At 47.4% G+C, this 20,061-nt stretch overlaps 1 protein-coding gene across 1 annotated transcript; it reads right to left on the minus strand.

Moving 5' to 3' along the window:
* Positions 1-11,284: 11,284 nt before the first annotated feature.
* On the minus strand, positions 11,285-13,308 carry IZUMO1R (IZUMO1 receptor, JUNO; the record flags this gene model as incomplete). Its single annotated transcript, XM_082844964.1, has 4 exons — positions 11,285-11,553; positions 11,673-11,808; positions 12,247-12,435; positions 13,171-13,308. 4 exons carry the CDS (start codon positions 13,306-13,308, stop codon positions 11,285-11,287), a joined length of 732 nt encoding a protein of 243 aa, XP_082701090.1.
* Between the last annotated feature and the right edge of the window lie 6,753 nt (positions 13,309-20,061).

Consider the following 20,061-nt stretch of genomic DNA (forward strand, 5'->3'; position numbering starts at 1 on the left):
AGTATACTCATTTTCACAATGTTGATTCTTCCAATCCAAGAACATGGTATATCTCTCCATCTATTTGTATCACCTTTTTAAAAAAAATTTATTTATTTAATTAATTAATTTTTCGCTGTGTTGGGTCTACGTGGCTGCACGGGGGCTTTCTCTAGTTTCGGCGAGTAGGAGCTACTCTTCCGTGTGGTGTGCGGGCTTCTCATGGTAGTGGCTTCTCTTGTTGCAGAGCATGGGCTCTAGGTGCATGGACTTCAGTAGTTGTGGCACATGGGCTCAGTAATTGTGGCTCACAGGCTCTAGAGCACAGACTCAGTAGTTATGGTGCTGGGGCTTAGGTGTTCCGTGGCATGTGGGATCTTCCCAGACCAGGGTTCGAACCCGTGTCCCCTGCATTGGCAGGTGGACTCCTAACCACTGTGCCACCAGGGAAGCCCTGTATCACCTTTAGCTTCTTTCATCAGTGTCTCATAATGTTCTGCATACAGGTCTTTTGTCTCCTTAGGGAGGTTTGTTCCTAGATATTTTATTCTTTTTTTTGCAATGGTAAATGGGAGTGTTTTCTTAATTTCACTTTCAGATTTTTCATCATTAGTGTATAGGAATGCAAGAGATTTCTGTGCACTAATTTTGTATCCTGCTACTTTACCAAACTCATTGATTAGCTCTAGTAGTTTTCTGGTAGCATCTTTAGGATTCTCTGGGTATAGTATCATGTCATCTGCACACAGTGCCAGCTTTACTTCATTTCCAATTTGGATTCCTTTTATTTCTTTTTCTTCTCTGATTGCTGCAGCTAAAACTTCCAAAACTATGTTGAATAATAGTGGTGAGAGTGGGCAACCTTGACTTGTTCCTGATCTTAGTGGAAATGGTTTCAGTTTTTCACCATTCAGGATGATGTTGGCTGTGGGTTTGTCATATATGGACTTTATTATGTTGAGGTAAGTACCCTCTACGCCTACTTTCTGGAGGGTTTTCATCATAAATGGGTGTTGAATTTTGTCAAAAACTTTCTCTGCATCTATTGAGATGATCGTATGGTTTTTCTCCTTCAATTTGTTAATATGTTGTATCAGATTGATTGATTTGCATATATAGAAGAATCCTTGCATTCCTGAGAATAACCCCACTTGATCATGGTGTATGATCCTTTTAATGTGCTGTTGGATTCTGTTTGCCAGTATTTTGTTGAGGATTTTTGCATCTATGTTCATCAGTGATATTGGCCTGTAGTTTTCTTTCTTTGTGACATCTTTATCTGGTTTTGGTATCAGGGCGATGGTGGCCTCATAGAATGAGTTTGGGAGTGTTCCTCCCTCTGCTATATTTTGGAAGAGTTTGAGAAGGATAGGTGTTGGCTCTTCTCTAAATGTTTGATAGAATTCGCCTGTGAAGCCATCTGGTCCTGGGCTTTTGTTTTTTGGAAGATTTTTTTGTTTTTGTTTTTGTTTTTTGCGGTACACTGGCCTCTCACTCTTGTGGCCTCTCCCATTGCAGAGCACAGGCTCCGGACGTGCAGGCTCAGTGACCATGGCTCACAGGCCCAGCCGCTCTGCGGCATATGGGATCTTCCCGGACCGGGGCACGAACCCGTGTCCCCTGCATCGGCAGGTGGACTCTCGACCACTGCACCACCAGGGAAGCCCTGTTGGAAGATTTTTAATCACAGTTTCAATTTCAGTGCTTGTTATTGGTCTGTTCACATTTTCTATTTCTTCCTGTTTCAGTCTCAGAACGTTGTGCATTTCTAAGAATTTGTCCATTTCTTCCAGGTTGTCCATTTTATTGGCATAGAGTTGCTTGTAGTAATCTCTCATGATCCTTTGTATTTCTGCAGTGTCAGTTTTTACTGTTCCTTTTTCATTTCTAATTCTATTGATTTGAGTCTTCTCCCTTTTTTTCTTGATGAGTCTGGCCAATGATTTATCAATTTTGTTTATCTTCTCAAAGAACCAGCTTTTAGTTTTATTGATCTTTGCTATCATTTCCCTCATTTCTTTTTCATTTATTTCTGATCTGATCTTTATGATTTCTTTCCTTCTGCTAACTTTGGGGTTTTTTGTTCTTCTTTCTCTAAATGCTTTAGGTTTAAAGTTAGGTTGTTTATTTGAGATGTTTCTTGTTTCTTAAGGTAGAATTGTATTGCTAAAAACTTCCCTCTTAGAACTGCTTTTGCTGCATCCCATAGGTTTTGGGTCATTGTGTTTTCATTGTCATTTTTTTTCTTGGTGTTTTTTGATTTCCTCTTTGATTTCTTCAATGATCTCTTGGTTATTAAGTAGTGTATTGTTTAGCCTCCATGTATTTGTATTTTTTACAGATCTTTTCCTGTAATTGATATCTAGTCTCATAGTGTTGTGGTTGGAAAAGATACTTGATATGATTTCAATTTTCTCAAATTTACCAAGGCTTGATTTGTGACCCAAGGTATGATCTATCCTGGAGAATGTTCCATGAGCACTGAGAAGAAAGTGTATTCTGTTGTTTTTGGATGGAATGTCCTATAAATATCATTTAAGTCCATGTTGTTTAAGGTATCATTTAAAGCTTGTGTTTCCTTATTTATTTTCATTTCGGATGATCTGTCCCTTGGTGAAAGTGGGGTGTTAAAGTCCCCTACTCTGTCTAGAAGTGATCAATAGCAGAATAACTGAGGCAGAAGAACGGATAAGTGACCTGGAAGATAAAATAGTGGGAATAACTACTGCAGAGCAGAATAAAGAAAAAAAAAGTGAGAAGAATTGAGGACAGTCTCAGAGACCTCTGGAACAACATTAAACGCACCAACATTTGAATCATAGGGGTCCCAGAAGAAGAAGGGAAAAAACAAGGGACTGAGAAAATATTTGAAGAGATTATAGCTGACAACTTCCCTAATATGGGAAAGGAAATAGTTAATCAAGTCCAGGAAGCACAGAAAGTCACATACTGGATAAATCCAAGGAGAGACATGCCAAGACACATATTAATCACACTATCAAAAATTAAATACAAGGAAAAAATATTAAAAGCAGCAAGAGAAAAACAACAAATAACATACAAGGGAATCCCCATAAGGTTAACAGCTGATCTTTCAGCAGAAACTCTGCAAGCTAGAAGGGAGTGGCAAGACATATTTAAAGTGATGAAAGGGAAAAACCTACAACCAAGATTCCTCTATGCAGCAAGGATCTCATTCAGATTTGACGGAGAAATTAAAACCTTTACAGACAAGCAAAAGCTAAGAGAGTTCAGCACCACCAAACCAGCTTTACAACAAATGCTAAAGGAACTTCTCTAGGCAGGAAACACAAGAGAAGTAAAAGACCTACAATAACAAACCCAAAACAATTAAGAAAATGGTAATAGGAACATACATATTGATAATTATCTTAAATGTAAATGGATTAAATGCTCCAAAAGACGTAGACCGGCTGAATGGATACAAAAACAAGACCTGTATATATGCTGCCTACAAGAGACCCACTTCAGACCTAGGGACACATACAGACTGAAAGTGAGGGGATGGAAAAAGATATTCCATGCAAATGGAAATCAAAAGAAAGCTGGAGGGCTTCCCTGGTGGTGCAGTGGTTGAGAGTCCGCCTGCCGATGCAGGGGACACAGGTTCGTGCCCCGGTCTGGGAGGATCCCACATGCCACGGAGCGGCTGGGCCCGTGAGCCATGGCCACTGAGCCTGCGCGTCCGGAGCCTGTGCTCCGCAACGGGAGAGGCCACAACAGTGAGAGGCCTGCGTACCGCAAAAAAAAAAAAAAAAAGAAAGCTGGAGTAGCAAGTAGCAGTTCTCATATCAAACAAAATAGACTTTAAAAGAAAGACTATTACAAGAGACAAAGAAGGACACTACATAATGATCAAGGGAACAATCCAAGAAGAAGATATAACAACTACAAATATTTATGCACCCAGCATAGGAGCACCTCAATACATAAGGCAAATACTAACAGCCATAACAGGGGAAATTTGAAGTCTTTTAATTCTGAAATTGCCTTCTCGCATTTTCTCTCTTCTCCTCCTATTTTAGTGGAAAAAGTAGCCCACTTCCTTCCCAAGGTTAATCCTGGTGTTTATACCCTAGTTTACCCACTGCCCTTGAACTTATCTCCCCAGTTCTTCTGTCCTCTTTTAAGTTTACCTCCACTAGCACTTTTTATTTATCTTACAAACATGCTCCCCAACCCTCTCTGAGTCTCTTGTATGTTTTCTTCCTAACAATTGTCTCATTTGTAGTTATTTTAATTTGTATTGTTTACTCATATTTCTACTGTATCCCTCATTACTATTTAAGTTCCCTAAGGACTGGAATTATGTTTGCCCTGTTCATTATTGTATCTATGGAAATAAATGAAGAGCAACCAGATAAGAACAAGCAAAACCTGTTTATTAAGAGCTTGCAAGGGAGTCAGCCACCATCACTTGAATTTTGGCAGAGCCTAAAAGGTAGGCAGAACACTGGAAAAAATAGAAGGCTTCAGGTATGCCCTGATTGGAGGCTGTTAGCGTGGGGATGCTGTAGGCATGCTAACTAGAAATGAGGCATTGATGCGATTGGTTAGAGAAGACTCTCTGGCTTTCTCCAGTGGGTCTTAAGTTGGAAATAGGGGCCAAAACCAGAGATGCTATCAGTGCTTAATCAAGTCTGACCATTTAGAGCTGATTGTTAGAAGGGTTATTATTTGGCTTCCTAGACTGTTTGTTGTAGAAAATAGTTTGACTTCTTGGACTGAGTATCACAGGTAGTAGGTTGGCTTCCCTCACTGGTTGTTACAGGTTATGGGGCATAATCTTAGTTTTATATACAGTCTAGTCATTGTTCATTTGTATATTCAGTCCTTCAGTCCCCAGGACCAGCAGTGTCTAGCACAGAGTAATAACCCAATAGTCATTTATGAATTAATTAATATATGATGGCAACTCAGAATATGACATTGCCCCTCTGAGATACAGTTCTTTGCATTGCTCTCCTACCCCTAGCTTCTGCTTCCTGTCCCTTCACTAGCTTCTATTTGTAAGCAGCTCTTTGCAGGAAACTGCCCTCAGTAGGAAACCCCTTCTCTTGTCACTTTAGCAAAGCTACGTTGTAACTAACTTTTACATCAGGCACCCCCATGCTCTACTCATCTCTGGCCCAAGCACACCTTTCAAATATTTTGATCACACAATACTTTGCCCAAACTCTTGGTTCTTTCTGTAGATCAAAGAAATAGAAATTAATAAGTAATTAACAGATGACCAGATCTATTCCTTAGCTTCCCCTTTAGTAATCTCGTGAACAAAGTGTGTGAACAAGATAGCATCTAAAGAAAGATCACAAGAAGTTGATAAACTTGCGTGCAGTGGGAGATGATGATGAATCTGATTCCCTATCTCAATGATTAACTGAGATTACATCCCTTTTCCCTTTAAAAACTTTCATGGCTGAGCAGAATCTTCAGAGTTGGTTTTGAGGGTGTGGGTCTGCCTTCTCCCCCAGATTGCCAGCTTTCCGATGAAAAGCAACTTTCCTTTCTACGAGCACTTGCCTCTCTCTCGGGTATTGATTTTCAAGTGGTGAGCAGCTGGACCTGGGTTTGGTAACAATTTCACCTGTCATCTTCCAACTTGCAGGTATGCCAGAGACACTCCACAAGTGTTCTGTTTTCCTCTCTACATTTTTCTTAGAACTCGTCTACTTCCACGACTCCAAGTAACACTTCCAGGAAAGTGATTCCAAAATGCTCGACTCCAGCCCTGTCCTCTCTTGTGCACCCCAAGCCAATTATTTGATGGACACCTCCGTGCTGACATCTCACCAGGATCTCCAAGCCTATCAGCAGTCCCTCCTCCCTGGGAAGGCCTCTCTCTTCCTCCAGATTTTTCTATGTGGTTCATTTGTGGCAAAAGCAATACTGAAAGTGATTTCTGATTTTTGGGGAAGGTAAATCTGAGGATGGACTTAAGCAGAACAGAAGGAAGGACGGAAAATGAAAAATGGGTGATTGGTTTTGTTGGCAGGAACACAGCCTCCTTGGGATGCAAGAAGAGACTGGGTACTCAAGCTGTCTCAAGGGCTGGAGCTGGGAAATATGATCCAATTTGAAAGACATCAGTCTGGGACACCAGAAAAGTCTCCAATAGCAAAAGCAATGGGACATTGGCGAGTACCCAAGGAAGCAGTAATTTTTGTGGAGTGGATCAGCGGAGATTGGATGGGGAAAGGACTGGGCAGGGACATGGTGGCAGAGGAATGGGAAGGGTGGTCACCCTTTTCAGGCAGCAGAGGAGTGGTCTGAGAACATGATCTTAGGGCATGAATGTCAGGCTGCAGGGACTTCTGCACTCGGGGAAGGGGTCTTACTGAGGAAATTTACTCAGAAGGGAATCTTAAAGCAAGGGATGCATACAAAAGAGGGCCATTTTGTTTCGTTTTTCACCTGCTACCTAGGACTCCCCAGAATTCTCTGAGGAAGGACTTGAACAGAGTTTGATGTTCCCATAGTGGAAGAGTGACCGGGTTGCATCCAGTAGAAGGAATGCCCTCTGCCATCTCCCCTTCCACCCAAGACCTAGCACAGCCTAGGCTAGGGAAAGGACCTCTTATAAATGGGAGTGTCACAGTCAAATTATCCAAGATGGTTGGTTCCTTTGAGATAGTTCTCTCCCACATTTCATCTTACACCTGCTTTGTGGCACTGTATACACAAGTATGGTCCAACTTTCTCTAGGTGCTATCTTCCTAATAGTTCCTGAACTTATACCTTTCTGGTCCACTGTCTCTCCTATAGCCTGACATAATACCTCCTAGAGCATAACTCACAATTAGGTTCCTATCACCTGCATTTCTTATTTCATTTCCCACGTGCAAATTCATCCTACACATTGTCCTCAGCCTCCTTGTCTTCAGTCTGGCCCCAATTTTAATCTACTTTATTACACAACAATGCGATCTTTAAAAAATCTGCAGCTGCTGGTTATCGAAGGTGGAATGACTCACTGGGATCTCGCTAAAATGATTCTTTCTTTTTTTTTTTAAATACATCTTTATTGGAGTATAATTGCTTTACAATGTTGTGTTAGTTTCTGCTGTACAACAAAGTGAATCAGCTATGCATACATATATCCCCATATCCCCTGATTGTTTATTTCTAAGTGTTCCCTTACTAAGAGAGTGCGAAGGAAACCATCACTGAACAAGAGATTTCAACAAATATTTAGAAGGTGAGAAGCACAGGAAAACACACCAAGGGAACCAGGGGTTGCCAGAGGAGGAAGAAGCAGCTGCAGCAGAAGGAGCTGACCTGTGGGGGCAGAACCTCGGAGAGGCTCTGAGTTGGCGGGTGTGGGAGCAGAGAGAGAAATACTACATGCTCCCTCCTGTGACCTCTGCCCAAATCTAGAGCTCAGGCAACCTAACTTTAACCCCTGAGGTTGGGGGATCCTGGAAGACGTTCTCTAAGTTAAAATCTGGGCAGTGCTGCAGTTGTACATATGATGAAGTATCTGACGCTGGCACCCCAGAAAGAACCATCCTTATTCCAGTACTCGAGGGGGTCTGCGCTCCAACCTAGCTCCAGCCAACTCAGTCTTGAGACTGCAAATGGACAATGGCCAGATGTATATAAAAATAGAATTCTAATCCATCATCTGCAGTAATCAGCCCAGAAAGCCAGCCGACTATCTATAAGTCAGAGTGATAGGAAGTTACACAACTATCTTTACAAACAGCCCAGGAAGCCAAACAGTAATCCCTCTAACAATCAGCTCCACATAGCCAGGACTTGATGAATAGCTAACAGCTTCTTTGATTTTTTTCTCTCCTTTCAACTGAGGGGCAATCAGAGAAAGCCAAATATGCACCTGTAACCAATCACCGGAGGACCTGCTTTGTTAGCCGACCTCCAGCTTCCCCATGCCAACAGCCTCTAATCAGGGCACCCCTGAAACCTTCTCTCTTTTCCACTCTAAAACTTCCTCCTTTGAGTCTCTGCCAAAATGCAAGTAATGGTGGCTGACTCCTTTGCTATAGCAAGCTCTGAATAAAGAGGCTTTGCTCATTCTCACTTGGTGGGTTTTCATCATTTCCACACTCGGAAGCAAAGTCTTCCAGTCAACGAACCCTCCCCACATACCCAGAACTCCCCATCAGCTTTGTTAGTCGGGGGAAAGGAGACCCACATATACAACCATGGAGGACACCTATACCGCTTGGAAAGAAAAATCAACCCAGTGACTCATTCTTAAATATGGACACACAGCCAAGGTCACCACACACAGAGAAAACCAGCAGCACATAGGAGATCAAGATAAACAGATTGACCTTGGAGAAAACAGGATATTCAGAGACTAGAAACAAGCTTTAAAAAAAATTCTAATTAGGGCTTCCCTGGTGGTGCAGTGGTTAAGAATCCACCTGCCAATGCAGGGGACACGGGTTCGGTCCCTGGTCCAGGAAGATCCCACATGCCACGGAGCAACTAAGCCTGTGCACCACGACTACTGAGCCTGCGCTCTAGAGCCCGCGAGCCACAACTACTGAGCCCGCATGCCACAACTACTGAAGCCCCTGCCCCTAAAGCTCACGCACAGCAACAAAGACCCAACACGGCCAAAAATAAATAAATAAAATAAATTTATTAAAAAAATTCTAGCTAGATCTTCAGTGAGATATGAGAAGATATTATGGCCATAAAACCAAAAAACAGCAGGCTGTGAAGAACAAGGGACTCAAAAAAATGTTTCCTGGAAATTAAAAATGGATTTCCAAAATTACAAAGATTGGAAGATTAAGTTGAAAAACTAACAGAACAGAGAGCAAAAAAATAGTCTGAATGTGTGGCAGAAAGATAAGACACCTTTTGTAACTTTCTCATAGCTAGATCCGGCAGTGGCTAGACATGGGAGCCTCTGGGCAGGGGCCCTGGGGCCTAGGGGCCAGCTGCGGCTCTGTGGCTCAGTGTGTGTTACAGATCATTTGACCTATGTGTTTTAACCAAGTGCAAGGATACTCTGATTAAAGCAAACAATCTAGCTGCAAATCTGACGGTTCCACTCAACTGCTTGAAACCCAACACTCCTCACAACCACATATGGGGAGAGAGATCAGTCTCCTTCCTGACCATGACCTGTCAGGAACCAGCCTCCCTCCCTCCATTCCCCACGTCTGCCCCAGCCCCACTCAACGACCTGCCAGGATGTTCAGTGTAAGCCTTACGAGCTGGGACTCTGGGGTCACACTTACCTGGTTTCAAACCCACATGCTTCTGTCCTAATTTGAAAAATGGGGGTGCAAGAGTACCTCTCAGGGCTTTTGTGAGGATCCAATGAACTAACGCATGTAAGGCGCTTAGCAGAGCCTCGGGCACAGAGTAATCAATAAATAGTAACAGGGCTTCCCTGGTGGCACAGTGGTTGAGAGTCCGCCTGCCGATGCAGGGGACATGGGTTCGTGCCCCGGTCCGGGAAGATCCCACATGCCGCGGAGCAGCTGGGCCCGTGAGCCATGGCCGCTGAGCCTGCGCGTCCAGAGCCTGTGCTCCGCAACGGGGAGGCCACAACAGTGAGATGCCCGTGTACCGCAAATAAATAAATAGTAAGAGTTATTAGGGCTCCCAGAACTAGTCTTTCTTTGTGTGTCTCAACTTTAACCCTACTTTGACTAATTTTTATATTTATACCTAAAAACACTAAAAAACAAAACCTCATTAAACTCTCAGCTTTATTACCAAAGATACACTCTCAGACACTTCATTCAGTCCTCAACTCTCAAGAGATGTTACCTATACATATTTTTGAAGCCACAATTGATTGATTGATTGATTGATTGAAGAAAAATGAAAGGTCCTGCTTCGTACAGTTCATGCCTTGGGGACCCGGCTGGGTTTCGTCTCGCATTTCCTCCCTGTTCTCAGTGAAGTGACCCTTCTTCACCCAGGCTCAAGCCTCACCTTTCGTATGAGGCCTTCCTACCCCACCCCGGCCCAGGCGTTCCTGCAGGCTGAAGTGCTTTGTCACCACTGCTGCTGTCTGCTTCCCTCTCCAGACTGAGCACCTCACTTACTGGACTCTCTTCATAAGTTTTAGATCTCGTGTGTCCTGCGTGTAACAGGCTTGGGCTTTACGCAGTGAATGAGCACGTTCAAGGTAAGTGTGGGAGGGACGGGGGTGACCTTGGTTGCCTTTTCTAACTCAACTGCAGACATATTAGAAGCCTCTCTTTGACAAAGAAAAGGTTGTGGGAAGGCACCATCTATGCTGGGACACTGCTGGGCTTCAGGCTCCAGAAGGTTCTGAGTGGGTGCGTCGGCTGTCGGTCCACTTACAGGCGGGATGTGAAGGCTGTCTTGATGTCCCTTCTCGGGTTCAGTTCTGCCTCTTCTCTCTCAGTCTTTAGGACACGGCACTGCCCGAGAAGCACAGTCTGTGCACTGCCTTTTTCCTTTTCTTTTCGTAAGTTAAAATCATCTGGTCCAAACTTTCTCATTCCTCCAGCAGAGGGAAACCCCGACAGTCTTAAATGAAGATCAAAGGACTTGCCAAAAGTCATACAGAAAGTGGTATAAAGACATTAGAACTTAAGTTTCCAGCATTTCAGACCAGCATGTTGCGGTTCCGGAGTTAAAAAGAAGAGGGGAAGCCGAAAGCACCTGAGACAGCTGCTTCAATCTTGGTGCCCAAAACAAAGCCGATGGTCTGGGTGGCACCATGGTTGTCCCGGCTTCGGGTCTTTTTTATGGTGTGTTGCTTATTGAAGAAAAGGGAGTGTTGAAAGCACTCCCACCAGAGAGCTGTTGTGAGGATGTAACGAGAGGGCCTGGCATGTGTTAAGACGTTTATCATCATTAGGAAAGTAACAACCAACTAGGAGATTTCAGTGCAGAGGGCAAACCGGCTCTGCTTCTTGCAGCCCAACCCCTGGCCACAGAGCTAGGACAGAGTGGGTCAGGCAGAAGGAAAGGTCGACTGCTGTGCTGTTGGAGATACCATCGTGGGAGGGGAGGCCAGGGCAGTCACCATCAGCTCTAGTGGGTACGGGGTGGGCGTGCACTGGATGAGAAGGGCCTTCAGTCCCACCTCAGAGTCCCCCATCCTTAAGACAGGAGGGGATGGTCACCTGTGGCTTCCCAGCCCCCAGCTGCCTTCCAGGCCAGGAAGGTGCAGCAGAGCAGAACCGAACCTGGGAGGCTCAGGCACAAACCCCCAGCCTGTGCTGCTCATTTCAGGAAGGTCCTAAGGAAGGAGGCTGCCGTGGCCGGGCCTGGCCCACAGCTGGGGGAGCGCAGGAGTGTGTGCAAGGAGGAGCAGCTCTCAGGAAAGAAGCAGCAGGAACAGAGAGAAAGCCAGGAGCGTGTCAGAGAGCCCCCAGGACGAGGCAGGGCTGGCGAAGAGGCGGGCCACAGCCACATTGGGGTTGCCCCCGGCAGGCTTGAACCACTTCTGCAGACACCGCCCGCTGGTCCTATGCTCCGGGCTTGCCTTGAAGGAGTTGCTCCAGATCTTCTCACATAGGTCAGCCGGGGTGGGGAAGTAATGCAGGAAAGGGCGGCAGAGGGCCCTGGCAGGGCAGCGGGGCTTCCCTGAGGGGAGATCCAGGCACGGACAACTTACCCACTCCTGTCCTCACATCCCCATCATTTGCCCCGGGGGAGCAGAGGGCTTGCGCCTGCCTTCCCGGGCCCTGCTTAGCATCACTCACCCCGACTCCAGGTCCAGCCGCCGTGCCAGTTGGATTTGCAGGTGTAGGATGTGCGGCAGTCAGCCCACCACTGTTCACAGTCCTCCCGGCACAGGGGCGCGTCCAGAATCCGCTCCGCCTGCCCACGCGGGTCCAGCTGAGTGCAGGCATAGCAAGAGACGAGAATTATACGAGCACCCATTTGAGGACTATCAATAGCTGCAATGGAACTTGGGTCAGGTACCATCGGAACATATCCTCTTATGACGTCACTAAATATTATTTTACAAATGAGAATACTGAGGCTGGGTTAAATAGTTTGTACACAGCCCTGTTCCTACAAACAGAAGATGTGACTCAAACTGTCCCTCCATCCTGCTGCTCTCCAGTGACCACTCTCCATGCATGCCATTCTCTAGGGCCAGAGGTGACTTCCTCTCCATCTGTGTCCCCCACAGTGGCCTCTGACTCTGCTCTTGTCCGTAGGGGGGACAGCATCTCCTGTTCCTGCTAGCACCCTGTGGCTCAGGCTCTTATGAACAGGGCATTGATGGACATGTCTCCTGCCCACCCACCCCCTCCCACTTCTTCCCACCCGCTGGATCCAAGGCCCCAGGTTGGGGGAGCACTCGTAGAAGCAGATGGCCTGCAGGAAGTGCTTCTGACAGTCCGGCATCATCAATCCGCAGTGAACCAAGCTGAAGTTGTAGAGCAGGGACACATCCAGGTGGGCTTCCCAGCTCGTGTTGGCCGTGCAGCAGGCACTGTCCTTCCAGGGGATGCACTGAAGGTGGATGAAGAGGCAAAAGGCATGGAGAGTAGGGGCAGAGGGTTGATGAGTGTCTGGGCCAGAAAGGTAAAAATGTCCCCTAGAAGAGGACCCGGCAAGTGGGATGCCTTTAGGCCAGCGACCGCTGGATAGAAGGAATGCCGATAAATTGTCAATATTCACACCCAAAGGGCACCTGCACGCTGGCCTCCGCACAACAGACGGTGAGTGCCCTAGGAATGGGGCTTTCAAGGTCTCAGATCCTGGGGGGGGGGGCGGTAGCAGGGTTGTCCCCAAGACCCAGGGGAATGTGGGGTTGCACTGGGGCAGGGCACCTGCAGCTGAGAAGGGCTCACAGGTACATGCCAGCCATGCCCCTCCTCCCTCATCCCTGTCAATTGCCTTTAGGGACTTGGGAGGGGTCCCTTAAGTCTTATTTTTTTCCAGGGCCTGCTGGTGGGAGGGCAGAGGAGGGGAACTTGCTTGTTGGAATCTAGGCTGAATATCTATGAGTCTCCAGGATCATCACCTGCCCCTGCTCCCTGAGTGGCCGTGCAGCTCAGGGATGAAAATAGTAAATCATTTGGCAATTAGCCCCCCCACTCCAGTGGCCTTTGCCAAAACCCAGCCTAGGGAACCAAACGAGTCAAATGGATAGGGATTCAGAAGCCGTCTTGGCCTTTGTGTCCCTTCCCTGATCTAAGAAGCCTCCACCCACCCTGCACCCCGTGCCAGTTCCGGCTTCCATACCTCCTCGTAGAGCTTGGCCTCCGGGCTGGGCGCTGGCTTGTGGGGCTTGGCGTTCATGCAGATGTTGAGCAGCTCGCGCCCAGCCCACGTGGGTGGGACTGCCCACAGCCCCAGCAGGAGCTGCCACCAATACCCCATGGCCTGCCGCAGAGAGGAGCTCCGCCTGTGACGGAGAGGACACCTCGCTCCACGCCCTCCGTCATCCCTGGGAGCAGGCATGGGCTTCAAGCCTCCCTCAAGCGACCATGATACTTCGGCTGCTTCTAGAACCTTTATCTGAGGCAGCGTCATAAACTATCCAGTGAGGTCTGACACTCACCCCTAACCACCTACAGATGCAGAAACTGAGGCCAGGGAGGGGAAGAGATCAGCCCCAAGGTGGAGGAGGGTCACGGGTAGGACGGTTCCAGCTTTCCCTGGGGGAACTTTCCCTGGCCCTTCTCCACTCAGAGGCAGACTTTCTAACTCAGTGACATATGGGCTGCGAATTCAGAGCTTTGGTCTTGAGTAACTGAACAAAGGCTCCGTAACCAGATTCTACATGGGGCCGAAGGCGCAGTGGGACTGGGTAGTGTGACAAATGCAATCCTTACCCCATAGAGTGCCAACACTAATGCTAACTCCGGCCCCTCTGAAAGGTCCACACAAGGCCCACAGCTCCTCAAGCATCTGGCCTCCTCCCCAGTTCCCTGTGGCCAGAGTCCTTTCCCCTAGAGCAGTGGTCCGCCTCCACCAGCCTCAACCCATCTCAAACCCAGCCTGAGCCCAAGGCTGAGGCAGCCGGGCGCCCGGTGGCCTTGCTGGCATCTCACAGCCAGGGAGCATGCCCAGGCGTGAGCCACCTTGAGTCTTCCACATCCAAAGCTGGTCCCCGTTACCAGAATGAGAAGGCTGGCTTTTCCCTTGATGTCTGTCGTGCCCTGTTTCCCACTCTGCCCTGGGTAGTTCTTGTAATGGGAGAGAGTAGAAAGAGAAAAAAAAACAAGTACCCCATGATCCCCCACAGCCGTCACCCACCCAGGAGCCCAGGCCCGACGCCACTCAGGAACCGGCTGTGGACCCGTCGGGATGAACCTGAAAACCTGTGGCTCAGCTCAAGTTGAGAGCCTCAAGCGTCGGAGGGGGAGACGCTAGTTCCACCTTCTGAGCCCATCTTTGAGCTTAAATCTAAAGCTGCTCTCTCCCTGCAGCTCCAGTTTCCAGCACGGCCGCGGCCACGGGGTATCTCAAAGAATCAGGCGTGTCAGGTGAACAGAGGAAAATGCCGCCTCTTCTAGCATTTGCTTCATACTCACTTTCAAAGCCGGAGCGGCGCTCTCCCACCTCCAGAGATTGTGAGGCTGAGGAGACGCCTAGGATCCTGCCTATTTATTACCCCCCCGTTCCTGCTGGGTCCAGGTGCAGGAGCAGAGTCCCAGGTGGCTCCGGTTAACAGCATCCGTCTTACCCACGTGTTGGGGCCTTTTGTGGGCAGTCAGGAGGGTTTCGCTTTCCCAGAGAAACAGACCCCATAGAGGGTAAGGTCCTGTGCTCTGTAGTCAGCTACTGAGTTCTGCTCTCAGCTCTGCTGCTCACTAGCTGGCCGACCTTGAGAAAATGCCTTAAACTCTCTGTCCGTTTCTCTACCTGTAGAAAGGGCTGTTATGATGGGACTGTTGGGGAAAAGAAAAGAAAGAGAAAGTTCCCGAAAAGGACTTGGCATCAAGCCTGGCAAAGATAAATCTAAATGATTTTTATTCTTATCCTTTTATCCTACAAAGCCTTTCTCTCTCAGCCCCATTCCAAAGCTCTACCTGCCCCTTCGTCAGCTCAGTTACCTGCCATGGACCACCTGGGTTGTAACGGTGGTGATATCTTCTCTCAGCCCACAGGAGCTGGGCTTCCTGCTGGAGTGGAGACTGGCAGCCCAGCGATGCAGAGATGAAATGGGGCCTCAGGGACCCAAGGATTAAATGTATGTCCCAAGCCAAAGCAAACAAAACCAAATAAGTCCCTCCAAACCCAGGAAATGGCCTCCGTTAGCATGCAGAGACTGCTGTCCTGTGAGAGACTCTGCAAGTGTCCTCAGCAGTGATGAACTTCACAGGAGCACCCCCCTCAGCTAAGGAGAGGCTGGAAACTTGGCCAGGACACTTAGGAGAGTCTCAAAGATGATGAAAATGATGGAAAAGGAGCCCTTTTTTTTTTTTTTGCTTGTTTCTTGTACCAATTTCCCTCTCCAAAGAGAAGTAGCCAAAGTCACTGGTGTTTTCTTGATACACAGAAAATTGAAGCAGGAAAATACACAGGAAATTGAAGCACAATAAAAGCATTTTGTAATTGAAGAAAGCACGCTGTTCAGCTACGTAAGTGATGTGCAGACATGAATTAATCATCGTGCTGGAAAATTACATTCGCCGCACCTGGGTCATTCCAGCCACTGAGTTCTGAGCACCATGAAGGACCCAGGCACCAGGCTGGAGCCTTCAGTATATGGTCTGGCTTACTCCTCACAATGACCCCCCGAGTGAACACCCTCCCCTATTTTACTGGTGGGGAAACTGAGGCTCAGCTGGGGAGTGGCAGAGCTGGGATCTGAACTCAAGTAGCCATGACTCCATACCTGGTGCATGAGGATCAGGTGAGGGGAAGACCTCTAGGACTGAAAGGGTAGATGCTGTCTGGGTCTCAAGTCAAGTCTTTTTAAAAAAAACAAAAAAAGTCGAATTCCATAATCAGATTGTATGTTGGGAGACATGTGTGGGCTTTATCTGAGAAGAGAAATGATTACAGCCCAGCCTCCCATATTCCTGCCTTAAACAGAGTCAGGAGTCTCCTTTTTTAGGGTCTGGTACCAAGCAACCCGGGTCTCTCCCCGCAGCGTCCAGGGGAAGAGCAGGTGTGAGTGTCTTGTTCAAGGCATCACAAATATCCAGGAGGCCCTAAGTCTTGACAAGGTAAGAGAGTTTGGGTTTAACATTAATCGTCAGATGGGTGTGGACATGGTGGGGACAGGAATCCAGCAATGAGGTGCAGCCCTAATTACTGAAATGGAAAAGCAGGTCCTCTGGTAAACATCCTTCACACAGAGGGATGGAGGACGAGGGGGAGTGTGCCGGCGGTTGCTGGGACAAGGATGTAGGAAACGAGCTGAAATGACAGCCAGCGCAGGTGCCAGGGGAGGGAGGACGGGAGGGATCGCAGAGCTGCTTCTCGGGCCAGGCTGACACCTGTGCTCCCAGAAAGGCAGTTTGCAGCCCTTGAGGAAAACTCATTTTTGCCTTATTGTGATCGAGTCTTCCGGAGAGATCTGCTTTCTGACAGATGGCTGATAAACCAAAGCTGGCCGCGGATGAAGCCGTTTGAACCTGCTGGTCACAAGCGATTTTGTTCTTAAACAAAACAGGACACTTATGTTGCCAACAGCAGAGCTAGAGTGGCATCTGGAGGGTTCTGAGGGAGGCGGGGGAGGGCAGAGCAGCGAAGGAGCACCCCAACCTCTGATTTGGGACCACAGCACAAGGCCGGCAGCAGTAATGCTCTGCTCCCTACACCCCAGATCGCCCATGGTGCTGAAGCCCACAGACTTCCAGAACAGACTCAGAAAGCAAAGAGCTAGTGCTAGGAATTTTCCTGAACCCGAGGTCAGAGGCCAGCGGAGGGGACATTGGTAATTGGAGTTCTTAGTAGATGTTATGACTCCTTCCTCTCGCCCCAAAGACCCCAAAACCATCCTTGTCTCAACTTGTAATTGGTCTGTAGCTAAGGTAGGTAAAACGGGGCTGCTGTTATCTCAACCTCTTCCTTCCCTCTATATCCATCATCCCATTACCAAAGTGATTGATTTAACTTTCTAAACACCTGTTGAATTCCAATGCTTTAATCCCAGTTTCTCTCCCTCCGATCTGGGCCTTGCCCATCTCTTGCCTCCATTACTACCAACAACCCCCTAACGGAGTCCGTTGCCCCTTTCTGAAGCTTTATCCAAGCAGCAGCCAGAATGATCTAATATCTGAGGATTTTATTATAAAAAATTTTAAACATAAAGAAAGTTGAGAGAATTTTTCAACAAACTCCCATATAGCCACCACTTAGATTTTGCCATTACCATTTTACTCTATTTTCTTTCTTTTTTAAATGAATTTTTAATATCAGTGTGTATTAGGGTTCTCCAGAAAACAGAATCAATAGAATGTATGTGTGTGTGTATATGTATATATTACACACACACACACACACACACACATATATATATATATATATATATATAGAGAGAGAGAGAGAGAGAGAGAGAGGGAGGGAGAGAGAGAGGGAGAGAGAGAGATTTTGAGGAATTGCCTTGTGCAGTTACTGAGGCCAAGAAGTCCCATGATCTGCTATCTACAAGCTGCAGACCCAGGAAAGCAGGTGGTATAATTTAGCCTGAAAACCAGGGGAATCAATGGAGTACATCTCAGTCTGAGGACAGGAAGAGATGTCCCAGTTCAATCAGTAAGGCAGAAAAAAGGAGCACATTCCTCCTTCCTCCACCTTTTGTTCTATTTAGGCCCTCAATAGACTGGATGATGCCCACTCCCATTGGGGAGGGCAATCTATTTTACTGAGTCCACAAATTCTAATGCTAATCTCATCCAGAAACACACTTGCAGACACACCCAGAATTAACATTTAATCTGGGTAGCCTGTGGCCCATCTGAGTTGATACATAAAATTAACTATCACACAGTGTCATCATCAAATGGATTGACTTTTTTTTTTTTTGCGGTACGCGGGCCTCTCACTGCTGTGGCCTCTCCCGTTGCGGAGCACAGGCTAAGGACGCGCAGGCTCAGCGGCCATGGCTCACGGGCCCAGCCGCTCCGCAGCATGTGGGATCCTCGCGGACCGGGGCACGAACCCGTGTCCCCTGCATCGGCAGGCGGACTCTCAACCACTGCGTCACCAGGGAAGCCCTGGAGTGACTTTTTGAGTCACCTACAACATTTTTTTTTAGAGAATATTATCTTTTATCTAATTTATTTGGGATACAGTAGTTTCTGAATGTGTGTGTGATGCAGTCATTGGAACTTTATCTCAAGACACAAATGTCATTTACACAAAACCAGACAGTTGGTTTTTAAAACTTTGTTCTGTAGGTATATATCATGGGTTAAACTGTGTCCCCCCAAAAGATGTAGAAGTACACCAAAATGGCAGACCAAGGGATTGAGATTCTAATCATAAAAGACTCAGATCTATGACTTGGAACTCAGAAATATTTCCAATTCGGTGTCTATTCTCCAAACTGAGGCAGGACTGTTACCAAAAACTCAGCCTCTCTGTACACCAGTGCCAAATCAAATCCCGCAGACAGAGTTTTGGGTGAAGTAGAAAAGGACAGCTTTATTGCTTTGCCAGGCAAAGGGGAACACGTTGGGCTTCTGCCTCGAGAAACTATGTGTCCCGTATTTTACTCTATTTTCTTTGTCACACATCTAGCCAACCATCCAGCCCTCTAGTCATCCACCCATCTTATTTTTCATGCATTTCGAAGTACATGGCAGACATCTGTGTACTTCCTCCTAAAAAATTCAAGCATGCATATCGTTAACCAGAGTTCAACATTTGTCTGCAGCTTTTTTTTTCTTTCTTTCAGAATTAGCTTTTCAAAAGGTAAAGATGGTTATCATACTCGCATGTGTAAGACACTTCAAGACTTAAAATAAGCCCCAAATCCTTAACATGGCACACGGACCCTGGTTAATCTGGTCCCTATTTACTTTTCCATCCCAGTCTGTTGTCTTTTCTCTCACCTGCACTGTGGGCATTCATTTCTCCTGCTGGTCTGTAATTGTCCTGCTCTCTTACTTGTCTTCTCGGCCTGGCTTTTACCCCTGCTCACCCCTCGGCTCCCAGAACGGATGGCTTCCCTTCGGGGAAGTTTGTGTGGTCCCCCAGGGCTAGGCGAGATGTTCCCTTGGGGTCTTACACAGCACTTACCCGCTTGTCATTGTGAACACCTGCCTGCGGGCTGGCGCCTGCCTCTTAGCTGCGAGCAGCTTGGGGCAGGCTCAGCAGTGCTCACAGGAGCGAACAGTGCCTGGCCCGGAGTGCCCAGTCAAACATGCATGCTGAGTACATGAGGAGCACTTGAGTAGGAGAAACACTGCATTTCTTTTTCTTTTTCCTTTTTTTTTTGCGGTACGCGGGCCTCTCACTGTTGTGGCCTCTCCTGTTGCGGAGCACAGGCTCCGGATGTGCAGGCTCAGCGGCCATGGCTCACGGGCCCAGCTGCTCCGCGGCAGGTGGGATCCTCCCGGACCGTGTCCGTGTCCCCTGCATCGGCAGGCAGACTCTCAACCACTGCGCCACCAGGGAAGCCCTGAACTTCTTTTGAGTATTGCATTTATTACAAGGGAGTATAAACTTCTGCCGATTTGCTTGCCTCCCCATTTTGTCCTGAGTTCCCTGAGGGTGAGGACTTTACCTTGTCCTTCTGTCACTAGCCCCTAGCACAGTTTATGGTGCACAGGAGAGCCTCTGAGTTAATGAGTGAGAGCTCTGTGCCAGGCCTGATGGTCCACAGGGGCCTGCACCTGTCTGTAGCATCCAGTTCTTCTGAGCCCATGGACAGTGCTTTCCTCGTAGTTTACTTTTCAACACCCATCCTTGGAATGTCCCATCCTGCCAGCCTAGTATGTTTAAAATGGAAAGTATGTTTGAACAGGCACAAACCTCTCAGTAGCTCCTCGCAGAGGATTGAAACACACCTGCATATGTTTCTTTTAGGCTGGGACCATTTTGCGTGGTTATAATACACATGGTCCAGTGTGTTATAATACGTGTGGTCCACGCCTGTCCAGGCATGGCTGCTTACTAGCGTCACTGCATCCCCCCTCCATCTCCCCCATCCCACCATCTACGGGATGTGAG

This window comes from Leucopleurus acutus (assembly GCF_964270905.1).
Source record: "Leucopleurus acutus genome assembly, chromosome: 8".
NCBI classification, from domain to species: Eukaryota; Metazoa; Chordata; class Mammalia; order Artiodactyla; family Delphinidae; genus Leucopleurus; species Leucopleurus acutus.